The sequence below is a fragment of the Pyxicephalus adspersus genome, chromosome 5 (genome assembly GCF_032062135.1).
Source record: "Pyxicephalus adspersus chromosome 5, UCB_Pads_2.0, whole genome shotgun sequence".
In the NCBI taxonomy this organism is placed as follows: Eukaryota; Metazoa; Chordata; class Amphibia; order Anura; family Pyxicephalidae; genus Pyxicephalus; species Pyxicephalus adspersus.
The window spans coordinates 28,822,530-28,841,548 of record NC_092862.1 but is presented as its reverse complement, the minus strand read 5'-3'; the positions used below and the strand labels follow the sequence as shown (position 1 = coordinate 28,841,548).

Here is a 19,019-nt window from a genome sequence, read left to right as displayed (position 1 = left end):
CCTGCAGTTTATGACAGCAAATTAATAAATATATTCATTGAAATCTCTGACAAAGCAAAGCTGCAGTATTTGTCGGACAGTATTAGTCAAGCTTGCATGGAATTGTGTGAAAATTCAAAATGCACATATGGAGCTCTGACAGCTCTACCTGTCCCCACTCTGCCCACATCTTTGCTGTTACGGTTATAGGAAGAGGTAATGCCGGTTTATTACAGGTTAATGTTAGGGTTATTTTTATTATCCAGTATTTATATAGTGCCAACATATTACACAGCACAAAGTCCATAGTCATGTCACTAATGTGTTAGGGTCAGTGTTCGCCTATATTTGGACTGGTGGAGAGCTACATGTGGCCTAAAGCTACGTACACACACGTAATAATTGTCATTTGAAACGAATGATTAACGGCCGATCGATAATCGTTAACAAAAAAAGGCCAACGATGCCGATGAATGAGGAATGTTCCTGGAAGCGAACAACCATCCTGCGGACCCGTTTGGGTGACAATCGTTCGCTATCTATTGTGTATACGGTCGTTCAGTGATTGTAGATGGCTCTGTGATACACTTTCTATGGTACATGTCACTTTCTGCATCGTTCAAACGACCGTATCTAGTGTGTGTACATTATTGGTGGATTATATTTGAACGATTGTATCGTTACAGCATGTACAGAATCGTGCACAATACAATCATTCAAAATAAATGTGAATAATCGTTGATCTGTCATTAGTTGTTTGTTTTCTAACAACAATTATTGCACGCGTGTACGTAGCCTAAAGCCACATACACACGTGCAATAATAGTCGTTAGAAAGGATTTTACACGATCCTTTACAACGACTATTATTGCACTATGCATGATTGATGCTGTACATACAGCACCATTCTGCTCCATGGAGAGGAGAGGAGGAGAATGACAGAGCAGCACCCCGCTGCTCGCTCTCTCCCTTCCCTTGCATTAGGATCGTTAGTCATCCATCGTCCGTGGATCCACCAGGATGGTCGTTCGGAAAATGGACGACTGGCGCTGTACACACGGCAGATTCTTGCCCAATATTGGCCCTGAGCTGATTATCGGGCGAGAACCGTTGGACGTGTGTACGCAGCCTAACACCTGTGGCTACCTTTGGAGAATGAATAGGGATGGCAGTGAGGGATTAGGAACCACTGCAGCAGTGTGGGCGTCAGAACGGCTGGCAAGGTGCCAGCCACCATGGAGCCACACAGGATTGTCTGTTCCTGCTGCCAGTCTGCCAGCCTCAGAGTCATTGCCAGGGGTCCTTAGTGTACGCTAGTACTGCATAAACAAAATTACCAGTGTTGGTAATTTGTAGATTTTGAAGAACTACATATCTAGTGACACAGAAGGTCAGCAGCTATACCTCTTTACTTGCAGCACTGGGATCCTAGGTTTGAATCTTAACCAGGACAATATTTGCATGGAGTTTGTATATTCTGTTCTGCTGTGTTTGCATGGGTTTCCTCTGGGCAATCTGGTTTCCTCTCACATCTCATAAACATTTTGGTAGGTTAATTAGTTTGCCCCCAGCATTCGCCTTGGACTATGCTAGGGAAATTAAACTATGACTAAACAAGTAACGTTAGTTTGAAAGCTCCTCTGAAAGGCAGAACAGACACAGCTACATAAAATGTAGCATACTATGTCAGCACTATATACATAACTGATAATATATAATTACTGCAACTAGCACCATAAATAACATCATCACACCACTAATCGAGTTATTATAAATCAAACACCTCTTCTGAGTTCTCAGCATTTTCTGTCCTGCCTGGAGTACTTTAAAAACCACAGTACTGTCAGATTTGTAGTACGGCGGAGTGTTTGTGTGCGGCTGTATTTTGTTATTTTTGACAAGTGGAAGCCACAAAGGCTCTTTCATTTGTATAAAGAGCAATCCTATCAGCTTGGCACAGTCTCACACTGGCACCTGACCCGCTCTCGGCCTGCTATGTAAATGATTAACAGTATGATAGGAAATGAAAGCGGCACGCTGCGCTAGGTTTCTGTTGCATTTAGTAGAGATGGAGTTTCTTTGATTTTGCAAAAATATTCTTTTTTTTTAGTTTTCTGTTTACAAGCTCAGATAAAGCAACCCTATCCTGCAAAATTGATACATTTCCCTGCCATATAGCCATGACTACCAGAGTCAGAGTTAGTTGGAACTTTTCAAAACTGTGACCTTAATATTGTCCTATTTAGAGTAGAGTACTCTCATCCATGTTATCTTACATTAATAGATTGTACATTATTTGAACAATAATAAGTGTAATAAATCCTAACAATAGCTGTTAAAATGGAAAGCAAGTTGATAAATCTGTTTAGGAAACAAAAATGTATAATTGATGCAAAAGCCTAAAATACAGAGCTATGACGTGTCTTCTGCACACTTCCTATGATGTGTCTTTCTTCAATCAGCTGTCCTAGTTATTATCATGGATTACAGAACATTTAGTCTTTATGTGGTAGGGATCTGATAGTAGTTATGATTGAGTGCTTATCAAAGGACACCAAGCAGGGCTGACAACATTCATTCTACAATGATTGTCAGCATACTACAGGACTAAGCATGTTTTCAAAAATCCATTCTAAACATTAAAAAATTTCTAGACTACACTAGAACAAGTGTATGTTAAAAAAAACTTATAGGAATATTAAATTACCTTGGTCACCAAAAGCTGAGCAATGCCACCAATTCAATCAGCGGTCATCAAGGTGACAAGACTCGCATTCAATTACATCATGTAGACACACTAAACATTGAGATACATAAGGACTCATCTGTGATCAGACAGGAAAACCAGAAACGTTACCTAAATGTAAAGGAAGATTACGTTTTATAGGTGCCAGCCACTGCACAGGACTGTCAGGTCCCATCAAGGTCTGAACAAGGCTCACACTCCCTGCTGACCTTGGCCTTCCTTCATGTCCGGGGTTCTTTGATGATCATGCACAATACGTTCATCCAAAATAAATGTGAATAATCATTGATGTCATGCGTTCGTTTTCCAACAACAATTATTGCACGTGTGTACGTAGCCTTAAGCCGCATACACACGTGCAATATTAGAAGTTGGAAAGGATTTTTCGCGATCCTTTCCAACTACTATTATAAAAATATTTATATTATAAAATATAAGGTCTGAACAAGGCTCACACTCCCTGCTGACCTTGGCCTTCTTTCATGTCCATGTCCTTGCATCAGGACCTCGCTAGGCACTGCTGATGTGAACAAGCCCCTAATCTATGAAAACATTTATATTTTTTCTAACATGGATAACAAAGTAAAAAGTTCCTTTAATAAAGAAATTGTGCAGTCAGTCGGCTTCATGAGTAGAAATAACAACTCAGATTCACATTCCACCAAGACTGCCAACTTTCTCAAAAGTAAAAGCTAAACATTGGCATCAGAAAGCTTGCCAGTGCAAGGCATCTGCTTCTTCGACCTCTCTTGGAGTCTGCCTGGAATGCTGAAAATATTTTATTATATCTCCGAATATAAAAACAACAAATCTTTGGCATGTCACGTTCTTCCATTTTCAACTATATAACGCACTACCTGTAACCAACCAAGAAAGGCAAACAGCAGCAACAATTACCCCCTGGTGATATTTATATCACCTTCGTGTTATAAAAAAAGAATATATGTTGGTTTGTTTACAACATAATTCATAGGTCAAACATAAATTTTTCCTTTTCCCAGCAAACTTGTTTAGTTTTAACAGAGAAAAGTCAAGCTGGAACTGGAAATGCTGAAAATAGGCAGATGTTTTGTTTTAATCTTATAATTACTTTAATAATAATTGGTTCACTGGGCGGCCACTTTCACCTTTAGAGCTGAACTCGGTTGAATTTTAACCCTGAAACATGTGATTGGTCTTTTCTGCCAAAGTAATTGTACCTCTGTCAATCCACTTTAGTGATTTATATACCTGCAACAGACAAAAATGTGACACTACTATATTTATTAGGGAACACAGAACGGTCACCCTTCCACCCTTGGCATGCTGAGTTTGGACAACTGTGTAAAAACCACCCAGTTGGCAACTCCCGGGAGCACAGCAAACTGCACATGGGTAACTGGATTTGCATGAAGCTGCTGCTGTAGTGCAAAACTTCTAGCAACAACCTCGTAGCCAAAACCAATGTGTCACTTTTGGGATATGTGCTGCAATCTGCCACAGCTGCATAAAAATATTTCTTTCCAAGCTCTCCCATTAAAATGGAACCAGGTTATGTCTCAGATCTGAAATGGCCCTAAATGAGCAGCGACACACTAATATGTCATCAACTGCTGTCTGTCATTCTCCTCTTAACTCTACAAGCACATAAGCATCCAACAGAGACAGGTTGCCCCTTAGTGAATAGGGCATGACGGAAGCTGAAACAGTGACAAATACAAGTAGTAATGGTATCTGTATGTAAACATAAAATACATATAAACAAATGGTAACAACCAGCATAACAACAAACGCAGAGAAACACACACTGATACTGAATGCAAAACAGCAAATACAAAATCCAAAGTGGGACGCATTTATTATTATTATGAAACAGGATTTATATAGCGCCAACATAATACGTAGTGCTGTACATTAAATATACAAGACAAATAACCCAACCTATAGTTGGATAGCTCAAGTGGAAGTAATGTAGTGTATGGAATTGTGAGCCCAAATGTATTCCAATGCTGAAATTTAAGTAAAACAATCAAAGGTGGTCCAGAGAGGTGACAGAGAAAAACAGAGAAGAGAAGAAGAACAAGAGGGGAAGATCAGGGTGAGGATGGGGGTTGAGGATTAAGGGAGTTGGGAAAGAGTACGAAAGAGGAAGGGGTAAAGCCACCACTATACTAAAGACCAAAATAAACTAGAACAAGAGTATGGTCTAAATGGTTGTGGTCAGCTGCTAATAATTTGTTCCATATATTGTATGCCATTAAAACTAAATTCTTTTTAAAGGAATTTACTATCTTAATAAATGCCTATATTTGTGCTTTAAGTAATAAATATATAAAATTTACTAAAAACTTCTGCTAATGACAGCAACTCTTTTTGTAATTAGCATTACGTTACAATGTTGCTTTATCACAGTCTACATAAAAGCCCATTGTTCACAGAAATATGAAGCTTGTTATGAATGAGCCACCAGTAGTCAGCTGTTTAGTGCAGAGTAACCCTCAGCTGCATAGTTATAACATTAAAACCAAAGTTTATTCTGCCCTCCTTAGTTCCTCCTTCCCCCACTTCCATCAACATGCCAATGATATTAAAAGAAACAAAAAATAACTTTAATTACCTTATGTTAGACCCAGATACAGAATCTTTTTGTCTCTGTACATAAAATCAGCGGGTGGGGGCGGCCCGCAGGGTTCTGTACATATTTTATAGAAAACATTAAATCAGCTTGCCCCTAGGTAATCACCAAACGTGAAGCACAGCATTCATGATTAAAAGGGCTACAATCCAATGTTAGATGTGGGCCAGGGACAAAAAAGCTGGAAGATGCTGATTTCACGTTTTTGGTGTCATTTTAGGTACTGGTGTGGTTGGAGACTAATCAGCAAGCCAGAAAATGAACGTAGAAAAGTTTCTGCTGGTAGCATCAGGTAGGTCGGATAAACCAAGGATAAGAACAAAGCATAAGTGAGATTGTCATCAAGCTTTGTCATACAACCAGGACTGTTGATCGGATGGAAAGTGAAGTGAGAAAGGAAATCTAGGGTAAACAAATAAAACCTGCAGTGCATCCGGAGAACAGACAGACTGTATACCAGGTAGAACACCCAGGGAGCAAAAAGTCTTTTTGAAGGCAACTCGCTGGAGCAGATAATTGTTTCTCAGTCACCTTGCATACACAGGTACCATCAAACAGTGTGCATGCCTAGTAGCAAACTGGAAGAAGCTATGGTGGCAAGAAAAGATTACATGTAGCCTTACATTAACCAACACTTCATTTAATGGTAGAATGATGTGATAAACACAAAGATCTAGATGCTGGGTTAGTAATGACATAATGGGAAGATGGCGGACATGTACAGTCTCATACTGGGTAGAGAGAGAAAACACTACAGGGAGCACATGGCAATAACAATTACAACTGCATTTCATGTATTTTTATTAAAAAGTATGTAAAGTAAAAATAAGGTATCAAGAAATTCAGAAATGACTGCTAGAAAATGTACCTGCATTGATGAGGCATTTTACCAAATGTCTATAGAAGTTGTGACATATCCCTTGGCCCGGGGCACTGTCCTTTTTATCGGTTTTCCCCATACAGACCTCAAGTTCCCTTTTCTGTCATTTTCTGTGACTTTTTATACTCACAGACTTTTGCATATTATTTTGACACATAGAAAAGAAACTCACAATAGCAGCCCCCCATAATCAAATGAACAAACTCCTTCACCCATGGGTAATAAAAGTATTATATGGTTTTCATTCTATTCTAATTCAGGGCTGTCCAAGCTGTATTTCACAGGCTGCATGAAGCCCAATGGGAACTCTTTTGTGGCCCATTTTCAGGTATAATACCACTGAACAGGGAAATATACTGATGAAGTGTTTATTTTTTACCATTAGTGACATCAGTGAATGGGGAGTATTCTGTAAAAAAAAATTCTGTTTTTAGCTTATAGATTATTGGTATGTCTTGTTGTGGTGTGTATATCCACTGGAGATGTCCTACATAGGGCACCAAAACTGTTGGCTAATTTTTTTTAGAAAACTGTATGATTAGCACCTCCTTTCATTTTCTTTTACCCCCTTGCTGTTTAAAGAATCCGGAGTACTTTACAAAATGTGCCCGGGTAAATACCTTTTTCCCTTTTATTGTTGCCGCTCCTTCCCACTTTCTCATTCCTTGCCTAGGCAATGATTATGTATCCCTTAGCCAGGCCCCCTTCTGATGCATAAGAAGGTAGACCCTTCAACAATCTCTCGTGCGAATAAGAGGGAGTTATATTACTCTGGTATGGCCAATCAAGATGACTGAAGATCTCGAACTAAGAAGAGGACTGGGTGAAGATGCCGGCAAAGGAGCGAGGAGACATGAGTATAGGTAAAACTTGCAAACAGGCAGGTAAGTTTATTTTATTACAGAAGAGACACTGCCTGTCCCTTCTGCAGGAACAATACATAGAATTGCTGACTTTAGTATTGGATATCCAGGTGTAAGGTCCTCGGGATATAGGTAACTAGTTCGATATCTCTAATAATCATTCTTGTGTTCATCTTTTGTACCAGAATCCCCCTGTTAGTTCTTGTACCCATATCTTCATAAAAGCTCTGAACATGAACCAGGCAAAAAAGCAGGCTTATTAGTGACTCCTCCTGCGGCCTCTTCAACACATGCTGCAACATAAGAGGGAGGTAGCATGTCATGTGATCATTGGCTGGAGACCCAACAAGAAGGTCTGTGATCTAACTCATGGATCTAGCTATTTGCAAAGTTTCTAGGACAGCATTTGCAGCTTTCAGACTGATGTCACTTGTGGCTGACTGTTGACTAATCCTTTCTCCACCTATACAAGGTGCAGTCAAGTGGAAAACAAATCACTTTTGTTTCATGGAGGGTAAAACTTGCCCAACAGGCCTGTGATAGACCAAGTGGAAACAAAGTGTGAAAGACTGGACACACAAGTAATGCAAGTCAAAAAACTGAGTTTATCTCACTGCTGTCAGACTTCCTGTCTACACAATATCATTACTGAATAGAAGAATTGTACAGCGTACAAACAATGATGAAACCAAGTGAGAGTGTAAACTTATCAGAAACACTTGTGTAGGTATATTGGACCGGGAATACGGGGCACAAAAGGATAACAGAACTGTTGGCAGCGTTAGGACTCCGAAATGAGGTGTTTTAATGTGTTTTTCCACAGCAGTATTCTGGACAATTTCCAGGTATCAAAATGCCTGCAGAAAAAAAGTTTTTGGGATATGGTAGTGCAGGAAACCCCAGATTCCATACAGATAATATCCTGGCTGTTATTTAAACGTGGGAGCAGGGTAATAACCCCAGCCAAATATAACAAGATAAAATGATAAAATAACAAAACAACTTGTGTTGCAAATTGTGTTGCAATATTCACCTTCACTTCAGAAATTTCCTCCATTTTTACTGCAACTAGATACGCTTAGGTTAGGTACACACGTGCAATAATTATAAATAGAAAACAAACAAATAACGTCCAATCAACGATTATGCACGAATATTTTGAACGATTGTATAGTGTACGATTCTGTACATGCTGTAACGATATGATCGTTCAAATATAATCCACCAATAATGTACACACACTAGATACGATCGTTTGAATGATGCAGGAAGTGACATGTACAAGAGAAAGTGTATCACAGAACAATCCACGATCAATGAACGACCGTACACACAATAGATAGTGAACGATCGTTGCCCAATCTGATCCGCCAGGATGGCTGTTCGTTTCCAGAGACATTGCTCGTTCATCGGCTTTGTTGGCCGATTGTTGTGGACTTTTTTTGTTAACCATTATTGGACGAACGGTCGTTGGTCGTTTATCTCCCACAATACCTATTGCACGTGTATACGTAGCCTTAGACTGATATACATGATTCAACCCACCCTGATCTTCATGGACTCACACCAGCCTGAGGTCATGTGGAAGGAGCCTTTATAATGCATTTACTAAGCATCAGAAGAATAACTGCAAATAGTAAAAGGGATCTCTAGCTGTTTAAGTCTGATGGCCTTGGTGACAAATTCACTTTAAAAACAGGAAGGATTTAATGTGTCTAGTTACCTGAGACTAATAATTATTTGATGATTATACCATGTTAACATGAAATACAAAATATTATACAAATAGCTGGAGAACATGGTGCTGCACATGATCACCCGAGCAAAACTCAGCCAGGAGGCAAAAGGCAGAAGTAAGCTTCACAGTGGTGACGTTCATCCTATGTTATCAGCCCCAGTTGAGACATGTCTGCTAAACCCACAACCCTCACATGACCGACCGATCAGCCACCTCCAAGCAATTCATGTGAGGAGAATCAAACAACAGCCTAAGAAACTTGCTTCTCTTCCTCACACCCGATCACTCATTTCCTGATCTCTGAATACTAACTTTGCTGCTGTGCCAGTTAAAAGCAAAGCGTATCTGACACCGGAGGCAGAATATTATTTAACACCCACGCCTCTATACAATAAAATTAAGTAAAGTAATTATAATAATTATAATAGCCAGAAACAATTGAAATCTCTATTACGTATAGTAGGCATGTATCTATAGGTGGAGGAAGCAAAGAGGTGGCTTTTTCTTCAATAACTATTGACCACATGATCACTGATTAATCATTTCATATAAGATCATTTACACATTACTACAATCTTCTAAACCAGGTTAGGAACAGCAGAACCAAGGAATGTTCTACGTAAAAGAGCTGGGCCAAGCAATGTATTATATAGTGCTGGATCCGGTGATGAATATCAAAGCTTTGGCCAGATAAAATACCCAATCCCATGCCTTTTTTTCCTTAATAATATAATTAAATATTTAGTCTAAACACAACGTCACCCCCTTTTTTTTTTTTACTAATATTCACTTTGCTACGTGAACACCTTGAATAAGGTTCATCCTATTCAAAGTAGAACTAAACATAACAAATAGAAAATTGTGAGCGGGCAGATCCTTTACTGAAGGTGATGTCCTTTCTGCAATAAAATAAACTTACCTGCCCAGTTGAAATTGTTTATTTACATTCACCTGTCCTCACTACATTGTGGGTGCTGCCATCTTTTTCCAGTCCCTTTCCGGGTGTCAGATGTTCAGCTGTCTTGATTGGCCAGGCCAGGAAAATGTAACCCCTGTGCATGCACGAGAAAGTTTAGTCCCTGTAGCTCTGGGGATACCGGGATAACCCGAATATCCCAGCATCTGACACTGAGCTGTGTACTTTTACAAAACAATTGTGAACAGGCAAGTAAATAGAGACTTCGTCTGTCTCTTTTGCAATAAAGGATCAGTTTGGTGGCAGTTTTCCATTGTAGAATAGAAGTTCCATTTTAATGAAAAACAACCTCTGGTTCTTTAGTAAATCAACGTGTGCGTAGCCTTTGGTTTGTTACTGGGTATAAATCAGATAATGTAATGGAAGCTAAATTGGAAAACTGTCCAATAAGTAAAAACGGTCCAACAATGCAGTCAATGTCACACTTTTCTGTTTTTGCTCTGTCCAAAAACCTTTTTCTGTTCTATGTATGTGATGTATATGAAAATAATGCACACTCAATTTTTGCCAATGCAGTGCATAGAAAAGTATATTTTTGTGCATTGCACTTTGCTACAATCTGTGCGCGCCCGGAAAGTGCATTGTGGTATTATTATTATACAGTATTTTTTTTAGCACTGACATATTACGCTGCACTGTACTAAGTCCATAGTCATGTCACATATTGGGAAGCAATAGCACTGCACAATGCACTGTATACACGTAATCACCTTACTACCTTATCACCTATGCACCAAAATGGGTTCCTAAAACTTTTAAGAAATTTATCATTACTTTACAGGATTTTGGCAAAGGTATTGTTGTTTCAACCTTTTTATTTCTGTACACAATTTCCAAGTTCATGATGTTCAGTTACTACATTTAAAAGCAGGGCAGCATCAAATATATTGGTTAGTGCTAGGCTACAAAGATATACAAAAAGCAGACTGCAGCACTTCACAGAGCAACCATCCATAGCCGTAAATGGTGCCGTCATGCCTCAGCTCCTGTGCCCAGTGATAGGAAGTAGAACAAAGTTAGAATACAGAACGGCTAGTCAGTACATCCCTCTTTCCATGTGCTCTAGGGGATAAAGAGCAAATAAAACTTGAGCCCAGGAAGCAAAAAGTACTCCGGAATGAAGAGGAACATTTTCAGAGTTAGTTCAGATTAATATTATTATTATTATTATTAATAATAATAATAAACAGGATCTACAAAGCTCCAACATATTACGCAGCGCTGTACATTAAATAGGGGTTGCAAATTAAAGATTTGCAACCCCTATTTAATGTACAGCGCTATTTAATGAAGAAAATGATACAGACAGTGACACACAAAGAGGAAAGGACCCTACCCTGTGGAGCTTACAATCTAGAAATTTCAGTATTGCAGATTCATTTTAATGCCATTTCTTTCACCTGGACAACTCCATCAAGAGCAAAGATTTGGGGAGGAAGGGGCTGGCTGTGTGCAGTATTTTATGATATATTTATTATTTTTAGAAGTTTTGAATTTTTTGGTAAATTTATTTGATATTGTAACTTCTCCTAATTTGCTTCACTGTCCCCAGCAATGCCTATGGTCTACAGATATGTTGCTGGTTGTTCTGTATCATACTGATTGTGTGTTTGAGCTTTGCGTGTTAATAGCAGGAAGGGGCACAAGTTAGCTGGCTTAGGGGGAAAAAAAAAACAAATCTAGTCCTGTGGAAGATGTGTCCCTCTTAGTTTTAACATCCCCAAATCATTAGGCTGCTATGCACCCATTAACCCTTTGGTCCTCAAGGTGGTAAAAAGTAATCAGCTCGGCCCCCTGATGAAAAATATTGAACAAGTGTGGTCCAACCTCCCCCAGTCTATCAAAAATAGTTTTGTGTAGAGAAACACTTTAAAATCAGCTACATGCATAAGCTCCTCCATAGTCATTTACAGTCATGTGAAAAAGGAAATTACGTTTTCCTTGAGCAAATTAGAACAGGCAATGTTAGCTATCCTGATTCCAACAGTGCCTACAGGTAAAGGTGATATACCAGAATAAGAGATGCATACAAATTGTCATGGAGTACTCATTCTCATATTCTAAATTAACCAAAATGGAAACTTCTCGTGTTAAACTAAGTACAACCTTACATTTACCAACATTTCAAATCCATGAATCAGATATTCCAGATTAGGGGACCACAAAAAAACCTCTTTAGGGAGTATGTTGGTGGGATTATACTTATTTAAATCTCTGTTATTGAAAGTTTGGTGTTCTCTTTGCTATAGATGTGTGTGATTTCATCATATAAAGATTTAAAGAGCTCTCTAAGGCCCTTTGGTTGTCAATGTTTGGCGTTTAGCAAAGGATTTTAAAGATTGCCTAATTATTTGAACTCAAACATTTTACCGCAAAGAAAATATTTTACAAGTGGCATGGATTCCAAATGACTGCTTATTTGTACAAGGCTGACTGGCCCAGCAAATTCAGTTCAAGAGCAGATAGATTGATGCTTAAAAAGGCCCCAAAGAACTCCAACATTATATTGCAAGATCTGCAGGTAACTCTTGTAATAGTTTGTGTTAAGGTCAATGCATATACAGTTAGAAAATGAATGCTCCGATTAAAACTACATGGGAGGTGTGCCAGGAAAAAGACATTGCTGTAATAAAAGAACATTGGAATAAAACTACAGTTTAAAAAGATCTGAAACAATGTACTGTGGACAGATGAATCATTTATAAAGTTGTTTATCCACAGCAACAATAGTTACATTTTATGCAAAGCACAGACAACATATAAGGAAAACCCCTTACCAACTTTAAGCCTGGTGATAGAAATGTTATACAGTAGTTACATAGCTAAATAGTCAGTCTGAAAAAAAATAAATCAATTAAATTCATCCTACAGATATAGAAAAAAGGTCTGCATTCAGAGAAAGGCTTGGGGGTCACAGCTTGTAATCATCGAGTCAACTATGAATTCTGCATTATATTAAAATGTGATTGATGAGAATGCAAGGCCATCTTTCCATTTGTTGGAAATAAAACATTGAACACAATAATGATAAATAATAATGATCTGAAACACAAAAGAAAATCCAACAAGGAATGGCTAACAAAGAAGAAATGAAGGGGTTAGAGAGTGGTGTAGTCAAAGTCCTGATTTGAATCCCAACGAAATGTTGTAGGGGATTTGGGGAAATGGCCAGTTCATGGAAAGAAACCTGCAAATGTATTTTAACTAAAAGAATTTTGTATAGAGGTGTGATCAAGCATTTTAAAAGTCAGTGTCACACATTGGTAAGAAGTCACACTTACTAGAAGTAATGTTTGCTAAAGGAGGCAAAGCCAGCTTAAGCTGCGTACACACTTCCAATTTTTATCGTTGGAAATGAACGACGAACGAACGACGAACGATCGATTGGGCAAAAATCGTTCGTAAAAAAAGTAACCAACGACGCCGACTAACGAGGATAGTCATTGGAAATGAACGACCGGACTGGCGGATCGGATTGGACGACGATCGTTGACCATCTATCGTGTGTACGGTCGTTCATTGATCGTTCATGGTCTGAGCATGCGCGGTGAACGAACGTTCGCTCACTTCCTGTGGTGCACGTCACTTCCTGTATTGTTCAAACGATCGCATCTATCGCGTGTACAATATCTGCGAACGATCGTGTCGTTATCTGTATGTACAGGATCAGTGCTATACGATCGTTCGCAGATATCGTGCAGGATCGTTCGTCTACCAACGATAATAATTGGAAGTGTGTACGTAGCTTTAGAGAGCCAAGAATGAACTTTATTTTTCTATATTACTCTAAATATTGGTAAATGTAGATAATATTTACATTTATATTAGTAAATAAATAATTTTCCTGATCTGTAGAAACCATTGGAATGAAAATCTAATGCTTGTTTAAATAGGTAGAAAGGGCAAAACATTTTCATCATGTGCATACTTTATATTATGTAAAAAATATGATAGTGACATCTTTAGGTTTGGCTAAAGACCTGAACTTTTGGGCAAATAGAATGCACTCCCTGCATGTGTCCATTATAGGGTGTTCTGAACACTGATTGATTATTATAGGAAAATATGTATCTAAAATAATCGATAGAAAAGTTCTTCTTCCAGATTACACATGTATGGTGGATGAGCATAATCAACAATTCTTGGAGAAGAAATAGGGCACCACAGGCTTCCTAGATCTTCCTTATAAAAATATGGCTCCATAATATCTAAAGCCGCATACACACTTCCAATTATAGTAGTTGGAAAGGATCTTTCACGATCCTTTCCAACGACTATGCACTGCACAATGCATGAACAAGTGCTGTACATACAGAGAGGCGAGGGGGAGAGCGATGGAGTGGCACCCCGCTGCACGCTCTCCCCCTTCCCTAGCATTATAGTAGTTCGTCGTTCATCGTCCGTGGATCCGCCAGGACAGTCATTTGGAGGATGAATGATGCACGCTGTACACACTTCAGATTCTCGTCCAATATCAGCCCTGTGCCGATTATCGGGCGAGAACCATTGGAAGTGTGTACGTAGCTTAAGAAAGTAAATGAATTATCCCTCCCAGAGAACAGCCTTCAGTAATCTTAGATAATCCTTTCAAGGAAAGAGATCAGGAATATCCTGTTGTGATAGAAAAGATAACAATCCAGAAGGATTATCTACATTTACATTTTTCTTCAAAAGTAAAATCTGTTTATAATGGGATTATTATCCTTTAAAATGTATTATTCTCATAACAAGCTATTTAATGAAAAAAAGAAGATTACAATGATGACTACCAATGATGAATTGTAAAAAGCAACACATAAACAGTGTTTCTGCAAATGTAAATGGTAAAAGTGCAGAACCTCCAGCTGTCACCTGAACAGGTGAGGGGAAGTCTTCCAATGGGATCCTTGTTCTCCTGACAAATGCCAAGGAGGGAACCTCTGAATGTAGTGAGGATTTCCTCTCACTTCCGGTTGAATCTCAAAAATCTCTTTTTTTCATTAAATAGCCCCAAATTCTCTCCAAACATGGGTGAACCCTTGAAATAGCTTTTATGTCCTCAGGGAACCTCTTCTATAATTACTATATTCACATATCACATATTCACTTGGTGGTCAGTGGGAAGAATGCCTCGTACATTGATAGTCCCAAGAAGGAAGAATGTCACCCTTACAGGTAGCCAAAAAGATCATCGGTTTTAGTTATACTGGCCTGAATTACATATTTTTGCTCCATGTTTAAGGAACCCCTAGCAACCTCTGGAGAAGCCCTATGGTTCCTGGTCTAAAACTATTAAAAAGTGAGATACATATAAAGATAAATTGAACTCTATATGATGCACTTGTAAGGAGCACAAATATATATTACAGAGAAATAAATGGTATTTTGTGGATTTTACAGCACAGTTAAATACTTACCTTGTCCTTTTCCAGCCACTCAGCATACTGGAAATTACAATTTCATAAACAACTTTGCATAAAACTTTTTTGATGGATGAATATGAAAAAGTTTTTTATGACATCACACAATGCTTTTCTAGGAGTAATATTTTTAAGCACTCAGCTCACTTCCGGTCCACCAGTCCTATAGTGGAAAGTAGCAGCTGTTATTTGCTGCCTATTTCTGTATTTCATGTCAGAGATCACAGAGCAAAATTCTGCACAGTAAAGTTATATCTCACATGCCATACGATCATTCTTATCTGTATATACAAAGGGGACATTATAAGGCTGAAAACAGGAGCTTAGTGCACTATCCTCATAGTGCAGCTGTTATTTTATGTATTATCCCAGACACTTATTACAACTTGCTTAATGATGAGGAAATGTGGAAAAATATTATCAATAAACATTTCATGAGTTTTTATAGAGAAGTAGCTGCATCTAACATGTAAATATTTATGAAGTGTTAGGATAGAAGTAAATCCAACCATGGAGTCGGCTCTACAAACACACTTAGGCCTGGAACACGTGAGCACATTCGTATTTCTGATCGGATAGAAAGGAAATTCAGCAGCAGATGGATTGGGAAGTACAGAGTTTTTGGGTTGTGAATAAATCGGTTGGAAGAATAAATGTAAATTGAGCTCTGTACAAGTATAAAGAGTAATTAAAAGTTATTGTGTGTTAACTAATGAATGACTACATCTCAGCGGAATCCAAATGAAATTCTAAATGCTTTCTGGGGAAAACAGAAAGAACATACATGTGTGTGCAGTGTTATGGACCTTCCGACTGATTGATTACTGATCAGAATATCAGATGTTGTTGGACTTTCAGCCAATCAATTACTGATGTGATGGGACTTCCAGCCAATCAATTACTGATGTGATAGGACTTCCAACCAATCAATTTCTGATGTGATAAGACTTCCAGCCAATCAATTACTGATGTGATAGGACTTCCAGCCAATCAATTACTGATGTGATGGGACTAACCCAACTATTACTAATCAGATGGTATGGGACTTCTAACCGATTACAATATCCATCAGATATTTTAGGATTTCCAATTGATTAATTACTGGTCTAATGTTTTGGGACTTCCGATCTATCCATGACTGATTAGAACATATATCTGATATTTTTAAAGTTCTGCCTATCTAAAAAATTCAGGTCAGTCAGATATTTTGGGATTTCTAACCAATCAATTACTGATGTGATGGGACTTCTAGCTGATCGATCACTGATCAGATGTTATGGGACTTCCAAACATTTAATTACTGATCAGATGTTATTGGACTTCTAACCGATTACAATATCCATCAGATATTTTGAGACTTTCAATAGATTGATTACTGATCTGATGTTTTAGGACTTCCAATCTATTGATTACTGATAATAACATCGGGTGATCAGAACATATATCTGATGATTTTGAAGATCTATCTAAAAATTCTTGACAATAATCACTCTGTTTTGGGACTTCTAATCGATCAATTATTAATCACAATATCCATCAGATTTTTTGTGACTTACAACTGATTGATTACTGATCAGAATATAAAATATTTTAGCACTTTTGACTAATCGATTACTGATCAGATTTTTTGGGGGGGCTTCTAACCGATCACCTACTGATAAGAATATCTGTGATATTTTTTTTAATTCTGATTGATCAGAATGAGTATTCAATGTTTGGTGATTTTGATCCATCAATTACTCATCACAGTACCAATCAGATGTTTTAGGACTTCCAACCAATTGATTATTGATAGCTATATCTATCAGATATTTTAGGACTTTTCACTGATTGATCACTAACGGATGATGGAAGATTTGTATCTTCATACTTTTCTATTACTGATCAGAATATCGATCACATGGGTTGATCAAAAACAAAATTGGTGGATCTTCTCCTGTACAGTATGTCAGACACCATTAGCCCCTACTAGGCAGCCCAGAGAGAGCTTGTCAGAGCAGAGCTGGAGGGGGTAATGGGTTGGATGAGCATGCAAGGAGCAGGTGCAAGGTACCAGAGGGGTTAAAGCAGAAAGGAGGGGCAGAGCAGCAATGTGCAGAGCTTGTCAGGGATATTGACATATGTTTCTTATACACTAACTTTGTCTGATCAGACACAGCCATACCAAACACTAGACAAACTCCTGCTGTGATCACTTGTATACACAACAAGATACAAAGTAACAGGCTGCCAATGCAGAATCTCCACCATCTGCACACCAGACACATGGCATCTGTATAAATGTGTGCAGCACATGTATGTAATGCTGATCATATGACAATAGCATGACATGTGTGTGCACAGAACATGGAAAGCACTTGTAGATCATGTATGCTAATCACACCTGTGTCTCTTACCTTGCTCAGCACTGTCCATGGTTCCTGGTATAAGAAGCAATGTGTAGCCCCAAGTCACAGTGTCAGCAACGATCCTTCCACTCCCAGCCTGATCCACACCTCCCGCCCGCCCCTCTGACACATGACTAGCTCGGCGCCCGCCCGCACTCATTTTTCTGACAACTCTTCTTGCACATCTGATGTGGGGACACAGCGGGGCCACACAGCTGGCTCATTTCCTCTGCAGCATCAGGAGCTCCCTGACTGCCATTACATCTCCTCATTGCATATTTATAGAATATAAAACAGAAAACAAGACTTGCATTAGCTGTGCATGCTTACTAGGTACAAAGGAGAGAGACTTGGAGGCTGTCATTAATGATCTTCTATAAAAAAATGTATTAGGTGCCTTATAATGATAACTGGGGGTAACCAGATTTACGCATAGCCATGCCGCAATCTTCAAACAGCAACTGCACACCAGTCGCTTTTAGGGGTCTGCACCACAATCTGGCACAGCTGAATGCAAACAATGGTTCCCAACCTCTGTCAGTCCTAGCTATTTGAATAGGAAACGCTGGGACTACAGTTGAGCCCATGGCAGAATGCAGCAACTTACCACGGGTCTGAAATGACCCTAAATCCCAACACGTTCGGAGCCACAGACCTGAAACTTGCATGCAGCAATGAAAAAAATCCAAACTGTTATTCTACATGCTTGTCCCAAGTTAGAACGTGGTGGCTTTAGATAGCCAGGAAATTGGCATGTTGAGTATTTGCAGTATTTATGGGGTCCACTTTCTTTGTGTCCATTGTTAAGGATGGGCAGTACCAATAACAACATAATGTGATTGCCATTCTGTTCAGCAGTACTTTGAGGTCAGGCGCCCTGGGGGTGGGTCCTTGACAGCCTGGACTCCCAGAAAGTGGGTCAAATAACACTGGACGTCATACAACCCAGACAAACAGCGCCATCTAGTGTAGAAGTGGCATTTCTGCGCATTAGAAATCCTTTCTACAGGTTGACATTCAAAAATCCGGCCATCGCGGCCCAAATTTCCCAATTTTCGCACTCTACTTTATGTAGGATTAAACCGCAATGGGTTTTTATGGAAGAGACAGCTATCACCAGGGGAACTATGGCATCACTGATGTGGATCCCCAAGAAACTTAAACAGTATAGGTGATGCCCAAACTTAACACATTCCCTGTTGATTTTGGACTAATCCGGGGAAAGATCTAACTAGTTTTTGCTGATGGTTCAATAAGGGGTTTGCAAGGATCCACGTGATATGCTTAGTATTGAGTATCTGGTCAGTAAAAAAGAGCTTTCCAGTACTGAATATTTCCATTATAGGCAACTCAGATCTTTTGTTTATTCTAAAATAAGCCTGGTTCCATGGCCCCTCCAAAACGCCCGCTGATACCAAGGGACAAATTTCCATAATA

At 38.9% G+C, this 19,019-nt stretch overlaps 1 protein-coding gene across 1 annotated transcript in view; it reads right to left on the bottom strand.

The window, feature by feature from the left end:
• TPD52 (tumor protein D52) overlaps positions 1-17,686 on the bottom strand; it is a 107,598-nt gene extending 89,912 nt beyond the window's left edge. The window contains exon 1 of the mRNA XM_072411013.1: positions 17,592-17,686. Within this exon, the coding sequence (XP_072267114.1) occupies positions 17,592-17,610 (19 nt within the window). The 5' untranslated portion in view covers positions 17,611-17,686. The remainder of the gene's footprint in view (positions 1-17,591) is intronic.
• Positions 17,687-19,019: the final 1,333 nt, after the last annotated feature.